At 44.5% G+C, this 16,967-nt stretch overlaps 1 protein-coding gene across 1 annotated transcript in view; it reads left to right on the top strand.

Moving 5' to 3' along the window:
* Positions 1–16,967, top strand: part of LOC120836610 (glutamyl aminopeptidase-like) — a 28,019-nt gene continuing 11,052 nt past the window's right edge. Inside the window, exons 1-6 of the mRNA XM_040205608.1 lie at positions 1–325; positions 1,397–1,559; positions 4,016–4,118; positions 5,436–5,556; positions 9,169–9,299; positions 16,664–16,777. Of these exons, the coding sequence (XP_040061542.1) occupies positions 1–325; positions 1,397–1,559; positions 4,016–4,118; positions 5,436–5,556; positions 9,169–9,299; positions 16,664–16,777 (957 nt within the window). The remainder of the gene's footprint in view (positions 326–1,396; positions 1,560–4,015; positions 4,119–5,435; positions 5,557–9,168; positions 9,300–16,663; positions 16,778–16,967) is intronic.

The following is a 16,967-nucleotide window of genomic DNA, read 5'->3' as shown; positions in this document are numbered from 1 at the left end:
ATGCCTGTCGTTACAGCCATGAACAGCAACCACTTTAGCGGCAACGTGGAGGCCTTCTTCAACGTGCGGAAGACGACGTCCGAGATTGTGCTACACGCCTCCTCGGAGCTCGAAATTAGGAGTTGGAAGCTGGGCGGATGCCAGAATAGCGTCGGCCAACCACGGCGCAGGGGAGATCTCGCCTACTTCCCGCTGGAGAGACCCCTCCGGAAGGGATCGCCGCTATGCGTCATCTCGCTCAAGTTTCGAGGAAAGTTCGCGAGCACAGAAAAGATCGGCTTCTTCAAGGAGGGGTTTGCGGTTGAAAATGACGAAGGCGAATACAGTGAGTTCATTTTCTCATACGTCTTTTGGCACTCCACATTCCATGACCGACGCCGGTACTGTGTCCACCGACAAGATGCAGTCAGTCGTTTGGCGATACGGGCAAACTTCCACAGAACCGCTAGTTTTCCAACATCCGATTCCTACCCATGACTTCATGACCAGGGTTTTCAGTTACGAACAACAAGTTTTATTTAAGGTGGAAGCTCGAGGTCATTAGGTTCTCCAGCCATCACCGCCGAAGTTGACAATATCACGTGACTCCTATTGCCGTCGATGGACGAACAGATAACGCAACTCTATGCAGAGAACAAGTCGTCTGCTTCTTGTGCAGGAGTTGCGGTGACGTCATAATGACCCCTAGCTCTGATTGGCTTTTATTGAAAGGATAGTGGGTAGACCTCCTGCCTTAAGGTCTACCCACAATTTTTTTTATTCAGCCAATAAGAGCTTTGCGTCGTTATGACGTCACCGCAACCCTTGTGCAAGAAGCAGACGAACTTGCGCTCCGCGTAATGATCGTTGGCAATCCTCGGAAGGCCGACCCAGTGTTGCTGGTTGCCCGCATGGTGACCCGCATGGAAAAGCCTGGCACTTTCGCCATGAGAACATCATGTCGTTTGACCAACACCTCGTATATAACAAGGCCGCGATGCTACTCTTTGTTACGTCACGGACTTGAGGCCGCCGCGAAGCACAAAAATTAGAAACGAGTGCTGCATTCGGCTGACTCACGTTCTCACTGGTCGATCACGAGCTAACTTGGAGGCTTTAGATTAATGCCAAATGATCTTCAGCACCCTCAGTTTTGAAGCAGCAGACCTTGAAATGTTTTCTTACACTCGAGGTATGCGGTAGACCAATAGACCGACTTCACCAAGCGTTCGGCGCATGCGTGAAGCTGCCATAACCTTAGTTCACAGGAGGCAGGCGGAAGTGCTCGAGACGACCCTCGCTCTGAACGCGCAGAGCTACAGCGAGGTAGTGGCACGTGCAAAATGACCAAACTTCACTCGATTCATTGCTGGTGGGTGGCTGGTGGGTGAAATCGGTCTATTCCTCATTTCCGTAGAAACCAACTACCGATGGGCAACGACCTTCGAGCCCGACGGGGCGCGCCAAGCCTTTCCGTGTTTCGACGAGCCCGCACTCAAAGCGACCTTCAACGTCACGCTCGTCAGGCCCAAGTCGCTTTCAACCATCAGTAACATGCCACTGTTGCGTACGAAGAGCGGGTATGTATTCTCTTTCCAGCAGACACTCACAAGGTGGCAGTTTTACTCTCCGCAGCAATATAAATGGGCCTGATTTATATGTTTATACGATTAATCACCCGGGAGTTTAAAAACTACGCCATATACGTTTTAGGGGCGAAGCTCCTTAGGGGCTAGCCATGTCCGTACGTCCGTCCGCCGCCGGGTGCACGTACTCCTGCTCGTGAGCTCACGTGCTCACGAGCACGTGAAGACGTGCTCCCGTGCTTGTGTAGGGCAAAAAACAACAACAAAAAAAAACAACCGCATCTCCACGTGGTAAATGATGTTGATTGGGACGAAGCTCTGGTGGTGCTTGTCTGCGTAGACGGTGAGCCGCAGCATGTTGAGCCTTTCGTTCGTTTTCATCTATGTCAGAACGAGAATGTGTGGTATGGAATTTGACGGCAGCGTGACATGGATGAAAACGAACGAAATGCTCGGCATGCTGCGGCTCAGCGTCTATGCAGGCAAGCACCACCAGAGCTTCGCCCCAATCAACATCATTCACCACGTGGAGATGCGGTTTTTCTTTTTTATTATACTTTCAGATTTGTTTAAAAAAAGCCGTGAAAGCTACGGTTATGCTGTTAGTGCAGGTGAGTTATAGGGCCAGGCGGACATAGTATAGGGAGATAGTCGCGACTATCAGTGGGCTAATTAAGTAAAATTTGTTAATTGACTTTTTAATTATTACACATAGACGTATAGTTCCAATTTGAAACTTGCTGAGCATCATCGGAAACCACTAAATGAACTCTTTTTGGAAGGATATAATTCCGGGGCTGCATTTTACGACGTTCTGTAAAAACGCTCTATTTCGACGGGTTTCTAGATTTCGGTTTTTTATTGGAGAGCATCTAAGCGCCCGCAGCACTGCTTCCCGGTGGCTGAGACGCGCAACGCACGTGCGCCCTACTTCCCCCGATCCTACGAGGGAGGCGAGGAGGTGGCTTCGCGCCGCGACCACCGGGGAGCAGGACCGCGGGCGCAAAGAAGCGCTCCGATAAAGAGCCGCTGTTTTCATAATGTTTATCTTCGTCTTCTTCGAAGTATGGCTCGTCGCTCTTTAAACCACGTATTTTAAGATTTTTTTTTTTTTTGAGAAAACTCGCGAGTCTTAGCGTCTTTGCCATAGACGGTTGTAATAGTTAAAAATCAGTTTAGAGAAAACATAGCGCTTGTTTCCCCTTTCTGCCTCAATTCCCTTTTAGAGCGCAGCTCTTAGGCGCCCGTTTCCGGCTTGAGCGGCGTAGGTGTCGGCGTCGGCGTAACCGCGCGGTGCATTATGGGACGCGTGACGGCACTGAGGACGTCATCAGTGACGTCGTCGGCATTGCCATCGTCATCGTCACTGCTGACGTCATCAAGGACGTAATCGGCATCGCCATCGTCATTGTCACTGATAACGTCATCAGTGACGTTACTGATGACGTCATCGGCATCGGCATCGTCAGTGATGACGTCATCAGTGACGTCATCAGCATCTGCATCGTTATCGTCATCGCCACTGATGATGTCATCAGTGACGTCACTGATGACGTCACTTGCATCGTCATCGTCATTGATGACGTCATCAGTTGATGATGACGCCAACAGTGACGTCACTGGTGGCGTCATCGTCATCGTCACGTGACCTCACAGGGCTCATGTGACCCCCGTGAGGCCACGCGACCCCGGTGACGTGACATGACCCTCGTGAGGTCACGTGACCCTCGTGCGAAGACGGCGACGCCGCTCGGAGGGAGGAGTGGCAGACATGATGAGGACGTGAGGAGGAGGGAGGAGGGCGTATACCTTCCCCTCAGGATCCTTCCCTCCTCCTCCTCAAGAGCTGCGCCCTAATTCGGCGTTACAGGGAGTTGTAAACGGCTTTCATCTTTTAGAGCGCAGCTCTTAGGGGCCCGTTCCCGGCTTGAGCGGCGTCGCCGTCGGCGTGACTAGAAGGTTACGTGACTCCCCCCCCCCCCCCCGGGGTCATGTGACCGCTTCAGGTCACGCGACACCACGTAAAGTCACGTGGCCCCCTAAGGTCACGTGACCCCCTGAAATCACGTGACCACTCAGGTCACGTGACCCACTGCCACGTGACCCCTGAATTCACGTGACCCCCCCAGGTCACGTGACCCCCTTGAGCTCACGTGACCTCAAGGAGTCACCCTATCGCTTAGTACGCTTCCATTCTCCTCCTCAAGAGCTCCGCTCTAACCGCCGTTACAGAGAATTGTAAACGGCTTTCATTTTTTGTTTCTCTTTCAATTCCTCTTAAGTTTTACGCAATGCGAGGTAGCAGATCTGTAAAATAAGAAGGAATGATCTGTTGCTCTTTCCATTTCCACGTCTATCTATCTATCTATCTATCTATCTATATATGTATATATATATATATATTTATATAACCTTCTCTGGGTTTTTCGCTCTTTTGGTATGTTTTCAAGGAAAAAGAAGGATACGGATATCTTCCAACAGACGCCGGTCATGTCCACATACCTGCTTGCATGGCAGCTGTTCTATGACTACAAAACGTTGACAGTTGGCAAGGTAAGTTCAAGGCAAGCTAAAAATGAAGCGGTCACGTGACCTCAGGGCAGTTGGTCACGGCAGTGATGTGTAGTTCTTCTGTTTGTGTAAGGCGTATCGCGATAGATTGAGGGACACATTCACGCAACACATCTCCTATTGCCTTCATCTATTTCTTCCACGAAGTCAACAGAGTCATTTAGAGACAGGCGAACATATCGCTGATTGTCCGTCCAGATTCGAAATCCAAAATAAAAGCAAAGTTATAAGGGTAGCAGCAGCACACAAATAGGCATTCCAGCTGAAAAAAGAAATGGTCGCAGGATTTACACATTTAGAATGCCCATCGGGTACAACGTTGACGTATAAATGAAATTCTGATATAATCCTGGAATCTTGTAGGCTGTTTTAATATCAACCTGCGCGTTGATTACGGAACTAATGCTTGGACAACACAATTTATTCTTGAGTGCCCGTTTTCCAACATGGTGGAGACCGAGCGCGCATGCATGGGTTATGTGCACGAGTGCGCAACTGATCGTAGAAAAATTTACCACATGTTCGGAGCACAGTGGTAGAATGTTTACAGTCCAGGAAATTCCTAAAAAGCTCACGCAGTCATGCGTGTTGTCCCCCCCCCCCCCCCCACACACACACACACACACACGAGGGGCGCAGTTAATTTCGATTTACCATGCATGTCATGTTGGTAACCTTGATAAGCGAAGTATTCAATAGTGTTCTATTTTGAATTGGTTTTTTTTTTTCCAAAACCATGACAGATGTGGTTGTGTTGTCCCTGTTTTAATTGTTTTATTCTTTCTTCATCCATGACTTAAACCAACACGCTCTTCGCCCAAGCAATAAAATCTACTTTGATATTAAACTGGTGCTGTACTTCTAATAAAAATATGCTCGTGTTTTTGTTTTTTTTTGTTTTTGTGGCTGCAGTTGTAGGTTTTCTTTGAAGAGTGAGTTCTCTCTAAATGTTGGCTCTCTCTCTTAATTTGCTATATATATATTGTTTTCAGAACGATATTAGTCATTTTGAAGGTCAAAACATGTTTGATCCTGATATTGGTCATATTGGATTTATCAAGCCTTACGTGTTATAGTGGAATACAGTAACTTCTGTGATAGAACCCAACCCATGACCGCTTCCGTATCATTTGGGATTGCCGAGTTATTGATTTACTGCATATGAGAGTTCGCCTACAAAAAAGATTTAAGGAAGGCGCATATGAATACGAAGAAAATTTTGACGTGTCGTTGTCTTTCGTTTTATTTTTTTGTTTTGTTTATCTTTTGTTTGCGAACGAATTACGTCGTGTCTTGCAGGTCTCGTTGACCAGTTACAATATCCCGAAGGATAGAATGTCCAGTATTGTGGCCATGGCCAACAAGCATTTGGATTACTTCGAGAAATACTTTGACATGGCATACAACATGCCCAAACTTGGTAAGAGCGATGTTTTGCAGTGTCGTTTAGAAGGCTAAGTTTACAACGAATTTCATCTTCGTCTGTATTGTAGAGAGAGAGAGAGATAGAAAATAAATGAACGTAGTGAAGATATTGGCAGCCTGCCTGCATTGTACAATCCCTGAACTACACATATCTAGAATTTTAAATTTGACGTGGTGCTGACTATTTACAGCTGCGGACTATACAAGGATTTGTTTTCCCAAGATCGTTCGTAATGACGAGATTTATGGATTTTGTAAGAAGGATATTATCTTATTGATGATTTCTTTATGATATACTCTTCGCCCGCTAACAAAGAAGTCATCATCAAGTGCGGAGTATCCAAGAAAACAAATTTTCAGCCGAAATTTTTCCCTACAAACTACACCTTGGGTTCGGGCTATAGTGCAGAAAATACGCTGCGTTTAATTTTTATTCCAAGAAGAAAAAAGAAAAACTTTACGCCTTGTGCAACAGACGCTAGTCTGGCGCTAGTGTGAAAACTCAGACTATAATATTACCATCAGCGTCTGTTGCACGTGCGTTAACTTCAGCGATTCCTCGTGCTTACCGCGTGCTTCAAGCGTTTCTAAGGTTAATAGATTAAGTGGTCTATATAATGACGCTCAGCAAGTTTCTAATTTAAACCATATGTATATTTTCACTATTTAAACGGAAACTGTATTTGAGGAAAAACACCTAAATCGTCTTCATTTGGCCTCCAGGATCGCGAATATCGACATTATCTTCGAATCTGGTTCACATAAGCTGCATATTTTTTTTTTTTTTTAAGTACCGCTGAAGTTTTTTTTTCCCGGGGCATGACTTTATATTAGAAGTTTCCGGAATTCCTGCTCTTGCGCATCTTCAGCGCCTGTCAAAGCTGTGCGCGCGCACTCTTGCTATTTTTGAAAAGGTCAAAAAGAGACGTCACGGCTGGCGTGAGTGCGAAAAAATGTACGTCAAAGACTTGCAATTGCACGCGCTGCCCACACGAGCGACACGCGCTTGGCGGACAAAATATCTAGCTATGTCGAAACGACCGGTCGGAGGTTTTTTGCGCTTTCTCGCGTTTAGTTACATCTTCGATCGCGCTGCAGAACCCAGGTATCCTGGGTTCGAGCCCCACCCCTGCCCGTTTCGATCTGGATGAGCATCGTACCGGCGTGCGGTCGTGTATCACTACTGCGTGATGCACGTTAAAGACCCCCAGGCTAGCGGCTGTACCGCACTGGCTAAATTTCTCATCTACAGCTGGGAGACTCGTCGCCCCTGTGAGGCAGACCAAGTTCTAGGCTGTATAAACACACACACAACCCAATTTTTTTACATCTTCGAGGAAAACGAACGTGATGTTGAGATTCACGGGGAAAATACTCCAGAATTCACATCTAACACTTTTTTTTTCAAGAACCTTCTTGAGCTATATTAAATAGATTAATTAACTCTATGGAGTTAATTAATATATTTTAGATTTTTATCTGACTCATGATAACAATGAGCCAACTGTGGGGGGTATTCACTGGATGCCCTATTTGAAGGCGATGTTTGGAGTGCATGTTCAGAACGGACTCACAATGATTGGCTGCTAAAACCGGCAGTCTTGACGGTTCGAACTGCACGCTGCAAAAGAACTGTGGAAGCTCGCCGTCAGCACACGTTTACTAGTTGCGAATACAGGTATAGCCGCCAGTGATTCCTTTATATAGATTCAGTGAACTAGAAATGATTAAGTGAGGCGAGCTATAGACTTCGCTCATGCTTTCATTTGAAGCTCAGAACGCCGAAAGTTGGCGTAGTGGCGCTGTGATCGAAGTGACTTGGTTCACCTTGATTTTGGGTGCAGCAACATGCTTGAGTTGGCGTGGGCGGGAGAGGATTTTGCCCTTTCTTGGCATAAATTTCGAGGCAAGGAATTTAATTTTTGCCACCCCAACAACCTCGCATTGCTGTGCTGTGGCAAAGGAGGTTTTGCCACTAAGAGTACATACCTGGTATTTTAGTCCTTTCTATGCAACGAGTCTAGTTTAGAACCAGCGAACTGAACAAAGGATAAAAGGAATATTTTTAACGCAGAATGGGCTTTGTCAGCCGAATTCTATGAAAACTTGTTTCGGTTCCACCGGCGCGCTCGACCGTTATTCTCAAGCGTTACGCTCGATCGACACAAAGGTCAAGGTCATATGGGCAATATGGCCCCTTAGAGGCTAATTGTATTTTTTATGGTCTTGACGTCAGAGGTCACGTCAAAACACCACGTGACGATACGACGACGTTACGTTACGACGACGCTACGACGTCGTCGTCGACGGTAACGCTACGCGACACCAAGATACCGTCATCAGGCCGTCGTCGCGTCGCGTCGCGTCGCGTCGAGAACGACGGCGATACACGACATCGATTCGCCGTTGCAACGCGCTCGTAACATCAAGTCGCTTTGAGGACGACGTCGACGTGGTCGTCGACGCCCCACGCAACGTCAAACGTCGCTATGACGTCACGTTAACGTCGTCCTGATGTCGCGTGACACTGTCGTCAACGTCAGCGTGGACATCGATGTCGTTGTCAACGCAATATAACCTCAGAACGCAGTCTTGATGTCGTGTAACTCGCGTTGTCAACGTCGACGTCGACGTTGACGTCAAGGCGTCGTTGTGATGTCGCATGGCAGTTGTGACGACAAGTCAGGTCGCTGTGACGTTATGTATTGACGTGACACTTGGCGTCTAGGTTGCATAAAAAATGTAGCCCGGATCTCTATTGTTTTTATTGCCTTGACCTGTGTGCTGGTCGAGCGTAGCGTTGGAACGTAAGGCTTTTTCATAAAAAAAAACGGCTGATAAAATACATTCTCTGTTATTAAAATTATTTGCGCGCTTGGTCAATAGGCGCTTTGCAGCAGCTGTGCGTGGACGCCGCCATAACTGACCTTCAGTTTTTGTTTCCTCATATTCCGTTTATTTCACTTCATCATTACCGTAGCAGGCCAGGTTATTGCCATATTAGATTCAACTGTGTCCTTTTCTAAAGCATCGGCCTTTGTAGAGGATCGTCAACTACCGTTTCAGTTGCTCGGCATCTCGGTAAGACAAGAGAAGGTCAGCAATGGTGGCTGTAATTTAGCGCGTGTGTAAAGCGTCTATAGCTTACAGATTAAAATTCGTTTACTTCTTGTTTCTGTAAATCCAAGCCTTTTCGCTCGTAGTGCCCTCTATAATTTTCTGCCATGCGGAGCTTTAGAAATAGCACTCCGGTGGCCCCACTCAATCATTTCTAGTTCACTCTACCATAGACGATTACAAGCACCGCATCAGGCAGTCACCTGTTTCTTCTCGTGTTGGCAAGTGCGCGAATTAACAAGCTGGCCATAGCTACGTTCACATGCACGGTGCACATGCTTGCACGGTTGGGTTCCAGTTAAGCGCCCATGCTGGCAATTCTCTATATATAACCTTTGACTGTTCACAAACATGAACTGCCGCTCGATGTCCTTTCGATGCTGTCTTTAATAAATCTGTTCGAACTAAAATCAAACACCCGGCATGTCCTTCTTTATCGCATCTTCACACGGTCCCGCGGAGACTGAATCAGTACTTTTTTTTGTATCAGATTTCTTTACGTTCGATTACGTCTGGTTCGGGGCCATTGAGAACTGGGGAGCAATTTTCGCTGTGGAGGATCGACTACAGGAAGAAGGTTCGCAGACGGAAGTTTTGATTTCTCACGAGATTATTCATCAGGTAAGCTGCCCGGTAGGAGTACAGAGTATTGAACGGAAGGTCATCATCCTGACGGAGATTACGCTCTCTTAAAGTTTGTGTATAGAAATATAGAATCCTACGGGCTATCACTCATGGAGGGCTACCTATCAACGAAGTTAATTTTAGAAGAATCTCCAGGTGAAGACGTCACCTACTAACGCAAAAAGAAAGTTCCACGGGTGAACAGCACCAAGTCCGGTCGTCAGCGAAAAGTATCCAAATCACGCGCGAGGGCAATGTTTGACACTTCGGCGAGTGTTAAGAAAGAAAAGAATTTGACAGCATAGCTGGTGAACGCAATATATTATGCATAGAAAGATTTCTTTTCTTGTATGTGTGTAAGGAAAAGGGGGAAAAGGGGCGGACGCGTGTTTTTTTTTTTTTTTTCTGATTCTACTTAGAAGACAAGGCATGGCCTTGCCTTTAGCGCTGCAGCATGGAGACTTACGCTTTGAACCCACTTTTGACGGTCCGATTGGTTTCTTAAGGTATTGAGCTGAGATTTCCGGCAGGGCGCGAATATGGGTGGCGGAGAAAAGATCATCGGAGTAAAGCTCACCGAAAAACTGTCCGATGCTGAGCAAAGCTCACTGACCTTTTGTCGGATCCGGAAAAAGCTCACGGCAAAACTGCCCGATGCGGAATAAGTTTACTCAACTGAAGAATGCTAGGATTGCTTTATGCTCACGCGGTCATTTTGCACTTCACTAGTAGAATGTATTTAAGAATATGCGAACGTACTGTAAGATGTCAGGTGTTGCCTGACGAAAATAAACTAAATAATTCAGACAAAACGCTAATTACAAAGATAACGGAGGCAATATAACCAGTGTACCAGAAGGCTACCTCGAGTAGTTTCTGGATTTGTATTTATGAAATAACCCTTTACGTAGCATACCGACACCGCATTGTCAAATCACCACATTTCACTATTTGCTTAAGAAGCGCTGGTTCCAATTCTTACTTCGCTCGAATGGAAAATAAGACAGGTCGTCTGTCCTTTATCCCGGCTACGTCAGAATTACATATGGTAGCACTCACGCGAAATGAGTTGTCATAAAAGCGAAACGAGGGCTACAGCAGGGTGGACAATAAAAATCAAGACGACTTCAATTGCAATAATACTTAAAAAACAAGCGAGCTGGTGATGATTCATGGCAATAAAACCCGAGACTGTTGTGCTGTGTTCGTCCCCTTCTGTGTTTCTCAGTTAGGGTTTTATTACCATGACTTCAATTGTGATTTTAAACAAACCGGTTAAAGTGGAAAAAGTTTGGAGGAGCTTCCATTTTACTCTCAACCTGTCGACGACTATAGGATTTTTTACATGAAGCCTTTCCCGCAAAACAATAATTTAAAAAATTTTAAAATATTTTTTTTACTATTCGATTATCATTTGATATTTTCAACATGCGCGTATGTTTTGTATTTAAATCAAATAATCACCACACAAGAAAGATATCGGACTGAACGCGAACAAAAAGCAGCGGTCTTTGGAGCAAATCTATCCATTGAGCTTTATTTCTACGTCTGACTTCGTTCGTCAGTTCCGTCACATCTCTTTGCAATCAAATCAGAACGCAAAAAAAAAATATAGAAACAAAAACTGGGAAAGGATTATTGTATTGGAAGAAAGCCAGATCGCCAAAAAGAAAAAAATCAATGCAGCGTTTTCGCTAACTGAGAAACTCGGCTGTTTTTGTTCTAGTGTGTCGGGGTCTTCATGAGCTAGAAGTTGTTCAAGTTGCAGTAAATCTTTTTTCCGCAATGTTTTCACTGATCGGAAGAATTGATCAAACAATTTGCCGTGTTTACAAATGCATATTCCGTTAAACAATCAATCTCGTTATAGTCCCAGTGATATTGGTCCGAATATTATCAGATAAGCCTTATATTTTAAAAAACCATGTTTTAAAAAATATATATATATATTTTGCCCATGGCAGAGCGACCTGATCTGAAGTGTGTACACTACGTCAACAAAAATGGGCGATGTGCTTTTTCTTCTTCTTACTTTCTCGTGGTCTCTATCAAAACTTCTAGTGCGGTGGAAATTGCTCAATCGAGGCACTAACTTATGGGATAAACGTTTGACGCTGATCGACCCCTTCGCTAACTCTGTTGCACGGTGCACCACCTGCGTGAGAGACGCCTCAAACCTTGGCAGCACTACTGCTATTAAATGATGACCACCACACGTGTCCTTCTGCCGCGCCATTCGCTGCGCGAATGGCGCGGCAGAAGGACACGTGTGGCAGCTGCTCCGCGGGATTTCACCACAAGCAGCAACAGATTGTTTGCTGTGCGTGTTTAACTCGTTTTCACTGCAAGTGCGTGAATATCGTCAATGATGACTACGACCTACTCGTGCAAGATGGGGTGAGCCAGTACAAGTGTGCGAAATGCGTCAAGCGAAAAAACGACGACGACGACCAAGTTCCCACGCCTAGAATTTCAACCACGGAATATACAATGGACGCGGAAACCGACACCGATGACATTCTCTGTGCTGCAGCAGGTTCATCGACATCAAAGAAAGACATGCAAGCGGTACTGGAAGAGCTCGTTGACCAGTTCGCACGACTAAAAGCGGAAAACGCCTCGCTACGTCAAGAGGTTCGTCGTCTCAACGACACCGTCTCTTTGTTCGTGAGTCAACGCTCCAGGAATATTTCAGACACAACTGACCGCTCTCGTCCGTCGTCCTACGCATCTGCCACTGTAGAGTTTCCCGCCTTGAGTTCCCGACAGCAGAGCCCACCGAGACCTCGAAAAGCGCTGCCAGCTGACACTTCAGCGAATGCCATCGGACCAACTGGGCTCTTTCCACCTGCAGCGTCTACAGCCCAACGAGACTCCGTTCCACGAAGCACCGTGGATGGCTTCACCCTTGTCACCCGCCGTAAGCCCGTAAAGCCCTCTGTCGGAACTTCGAAAGCGTCAAAGATAGCCGTGATTCAACGTGCCCCACAAGAAAGAGCCCTGTTTGTGTCAAGACTGTCCCCGGAAACAAGTACGAAGGACGTTGAGGATTTGGTCGCTGCTGTTTTGCAAGGTAAAACTTTCGTATGCACGAAATTGAAAACCAAACTTCCTTACTACGCGTCTTTCCACATTCTCGTTGACAAAGAAGTATTTGAAGCGATAAACAGCGTGTCTGTCTGGCCAGAAGGCTGCATCTTCAGGCAATTTTTTGGACCACTTCCTGTGTCGCGCCACTTCGATAGTGCAGAAAGCAACGTTGAGGCTGGTGCGACTGCAGCGTAATTCACGGTTTTCTTTGCACTTGTTTGTCCGTTGTTTTTTCTTTTTTTTTCCTTTTAACCTCTAGCTTCATGGCCGAATACCATGAACTTCTATTGCCTGTTAAACTAAAGCGATATGCAGGAACCAAAGACTCGACCACGATCTTACATTTAAATATACGCTCTTTGAAATGTAAAAGTGACAATTTTATTACTCTTTTAGATCAACTCTGTGTTTCGTTTGAAGCGGTGATGCTTTCCGAAACATGGTACGCAACAGATGACGATGTTTTTATCGTGCCGGGTTACAATCACTTCTTTTTGAATCGAAGCGGAAAACGAGGGGGAGGTGTTTGTATCTATGTTAGACAGGATATTAGATGCGAAATACTCGATGCCTTTACCGAAATTACAGACGACTATGAAATCGTAACTGTGAAGCACGGACGTCAGCTGCTTTCTGTTATGTATCGACCGCCAGCTGGTAGCTTTAATAACTTTTTGTCTTTTCTTGAGAGGTATCTTGATTTCATATCCTTGAATAACTACTCACTTGTTCTGGGCGGTGACTTAAATGTAAATAGTTCGGAAAACTCTTCTCTTTCTTCACGACTGAGTAGTACACTCAGTAGTAGTGGTTTTTGCAATGTGATTGTGTCCCCCACCAGAATTACTCATTCTACGGCAAGTTGTATCGACGTTTTTATTACCAATATAAATACTATAGTTCGCAGTGCAGGTACTATTAGTAGTGATATAAGCGATCATTTACCAATATTTTTTTGTTTTCAAACCCGTGATTTATCACGGAGCGTCGGTAGACTCGTAACTTTCCAAGCGATAACCGACTGCCAACTGCGGTCCTTTCGAAGCACAGTCATGCAAACAGACTGGACTTCTGTCTTTTCAAAGCAATGCGTGAACGAAGCATATGATGATTTCATAAATATTTTTAAGACGCTATACATCGCATCGTTTCCATATAAGACGGTTACTGCTAAAAAACGAATAAGAAAACCATGGGTCACGCCACCTATTCTAACAATGATAAGAAAAAAGAATCGCTTATATCAGGAGTACCTCTGTTCAAAGGATGACGGTGACCATGCAGTTTTTAAGAGGTATCGCAATCAACTGACATCTGCACTTAAAAAATCAAAAACAGAATATCACAAACGTCTTTTTCATGACGCCCACAAGAAGCGTCCTGCGATTGTTTGGCAGTCGATAAATGAAGTGCTTAAACGCAGCAAGCAGAAGAATTCAATAGATGAACTTTCACTTTCTGGTGAGAGCGTATCAGGAGTACAACTATCTGAGCTCTTTAACAGACATTTTACTAACTTGCCTTCTAGCGCGCACAATGAGCATGCTTCCTCGTTTATCTCGCACCGTGTAACAGACACAATTTTCCTACAACCTACAGACGAATTGGAAGTGATCCGTGTATTTATGGGATTGAATAACAGTAAAAGCCATGACATAGACGATATACAAATAAAGCCCGTTAAATTCGTAATCGATGTGGTGGCCCCACTCTTGGTATATATATTTAACTTAGCATTGTCGAGTGGTCAATTTCCGAATAACATGAAACTCGCAAAAGTTTCAGTTTTGCATAAAGGTGGAGACAAAAATTTAGTTACAAATTATAGACCCATCTCTGTTCTTCCAATATTTTCTAAAGGGCTGGAAAAAATTATATTATATCGTTTATACAATTTTTTTACGAAGACCTCAGTGCTAACTGACTCCCAGTTCGGATTTCGCAAGGGAAAATCCACGGAAAGCGCTCTGATATCACAGAAAGAAATAATATTACACAATATAGAATGCAAACTGCTGACACTGGGAATATTTATTGACCTTAGCAAAGCGTTTGACTGTCTTAACCATTCGACGCTCCTTGATAAACTTTCATGTTATGGCATACGTGGCACGCCTTTGATACTTATTCATTCATATTTAGAACACCGTAAGCAATGTGTCTCCGTGAGTGATCATGTTTCCTCTTTGCAAATCTTGAAGTTTGGTGTGCCCCAAGGCAGCATACTCGGCCCTCTGCTGTTCAATGTATATATAAATGATCTAGTCAATATTTGCCATCAAGCACGTTTTGTAATGTATGCAGACGACACGAGTATATTTCTGTCTGCATCGAATATGGACGAACTTATACCCATGGGAAACTTAGTTTTGGAAAAGTTTCTTTCGTGGTCAAAAATAAATGGTCTTAAAATAAACACTGTAAAGTCCAAAGCAATTTTGTTTAGACCTGTAAATAAGCACGTTATTAGTAATTATACTCTAGAGATTGGAACTGACCAGATTGAAATAGTTAAACAGCACAAAACGCTAGGTGTCATTTTTTCAGAACATATGCAATGGGATAATCACATCGAATACTTAGTTACGAAACTGTCAAAAGTTGTTGGAATAATATGCCACTGTCGCTCCTTGTTGCCTGTAAATATTAAAATGCAAATTTATCATGCTCTGTTTAGCTCACAAATTAACTATTGTCATTTGGTTTGGGGCACAACAACCAAATCTAATATTAACAAACTCACGATCCTACAAAAGAAAATGCTGCGTTTTATTGCAAACGTGCCTTACGACACTCATACTGAGCCATTATTTCTTAAATTCAACATCATGAGGATTGCCAGTGTATACGAGTACCGTTTGCTATGTTCTTATTTATTTTCGACCGCTGAGTTTGCTTCTTTTTTGTCTAATGTATCCCATCTGACAAAACGTGAATCCTTCATCCTTGTCAGACGCAGAGAGTTCTGGAACGTGCCTCATTTTCGTACAAATTATGCACTCCAATCTATTGCGCATAACCTGCCTTCATTACTTAACAAGTTCCTTATAGACCACAATGATATTCACTGTTTAACAAAAAAAGATGTACGTGTTTGTTTTGTTTAGTCAAAGTGTATTCTGTAGTACTTGTTTTTTTTATAATGCCCTGTAAGTGCAGGGGCACCAGGCCCAGTCAAGCTACCTCATGGAAGCTTTTTGTCTGGTGCCCTCAGCACAATATTGCTGAAATATTACTTACATAGTAATTTAATTCGATGTGACCTTTTCTCCGGGTTTATGAAAAGACTGCCTTTCTTCGGACCGGCACAAAAGTGGGTGAGCTTTTCTACGGTGAGCTTATCTCCGGTTGTCAAAACACTGGTGAGCTTTTCTCCGGGCCTGCACAAAAGTGGGCGCGTTTTCTCCGGTGAGCTTGTATCCGGAATTCGCAACTATAGATGGTTAAAGCTTGGAATAAAAATATCAACACATAAGTTAACCTCGTTCTAAAAAACAAACAAAAAATGAAAGACGTTTCCAATTCTATGTAATGCCGAATTAGAGACAGCTATTGAGGAAGAGGAGGAGAGGGTGCGGAGGGGAGGGTGTGCCCCTGCTTTCCTCCGTACCCTCCCCTTCTCCTCTTGCATTTAGCGGGAAATTGTCGCTAAATTTGCCACTCAATTAAGCGAAAATTTCCCCCGCAAAATTTAGCAGGGAAATATTCCCGCTAAATTTAGCGGGAAATTTACAAATACTTTCCCACTAAATTTAGCGGGATATTTAGCAAAATTTTCTGCTAAATTTAGCTGGGAAATTTTGCAAAATTTTTCCCGCTAAATTTAGCTGGGAAACTGAATTGATGATGAGGTCACGTGGCGTTAATTTCCGCTATATTTAGCGTGACGTCATGTGACGTCACACGCTACGACACGAGCGAACAATTTTTCCGCTAAATTTGGTGGTAAAATTGTTCGCTACGTTTGACGGGAAATTTTTCCGCCAAATTGAGCAGAAAAAATTTCCTGCTAATTTAACAGAAACTTTTTACCGCTAAATTTGGCCGGTCTATTTTACCCTCGTGACGCCACACGTGACGTTACGTGCACGCCCACTCCGTATTGCTTATACTAAATTTCTTAAATGTTGATTGGTATGGGGTATTGACTTCCTGGCAACCCTGTTTTGTCGCCAATGTCTCGCGACGTGTGCTTTCATCGTGAAGCGGAACTGCTAAGAATAGAACGCAGCAAACAGAGTTACTGTTCTTTCTCTTTTTTTTTTTGTCAGTGGTTGGGAAACACTGCTACCAACAGCTGGTGGAACGACATCTGGATACAGGAAGCACCGACCTATTACCTCTCCAATTGGGTCACCCATGTAATGGGAGAGCACGAAGATTACGTGAGACCTTTCATGCCTTTTTTGTGGGAACCGCATTCGCAATTACAAACCCGTGCCACGGACGTATAAATCATGGATGAAGAAAGAATAAAACAATTAAAACAGGGACAACACAACCACACAATGAATGAAAGATGTGGTTGTGTTGTCCCTCTTTTAATTGTTTTATTCTTTCTTCATCCATGACTTA

The sequence above is a fragment of the Ixodes scapularis genome, unplaced genomic scaffold, assembly GCF_016920785.2.
Source record: "Ixodes scapularis isolate PalLabHiFi unplaced genomic scaffold, ASM1692078v2 PGA_scaffold5__190_contigs__length_132052651, whole genome shotgun sequence".
NCBI lineage: Eukaryota > Metazoa > Arthropoda > Arachnida > Ixodida > Ixodidae > Ixodes > Ixodes scapularis.
The sequence above is the reverse complement of the archived record's forward strand: the minus strand, read 5'-3'. Positions and strand labels throughout refer to the sequence as shown.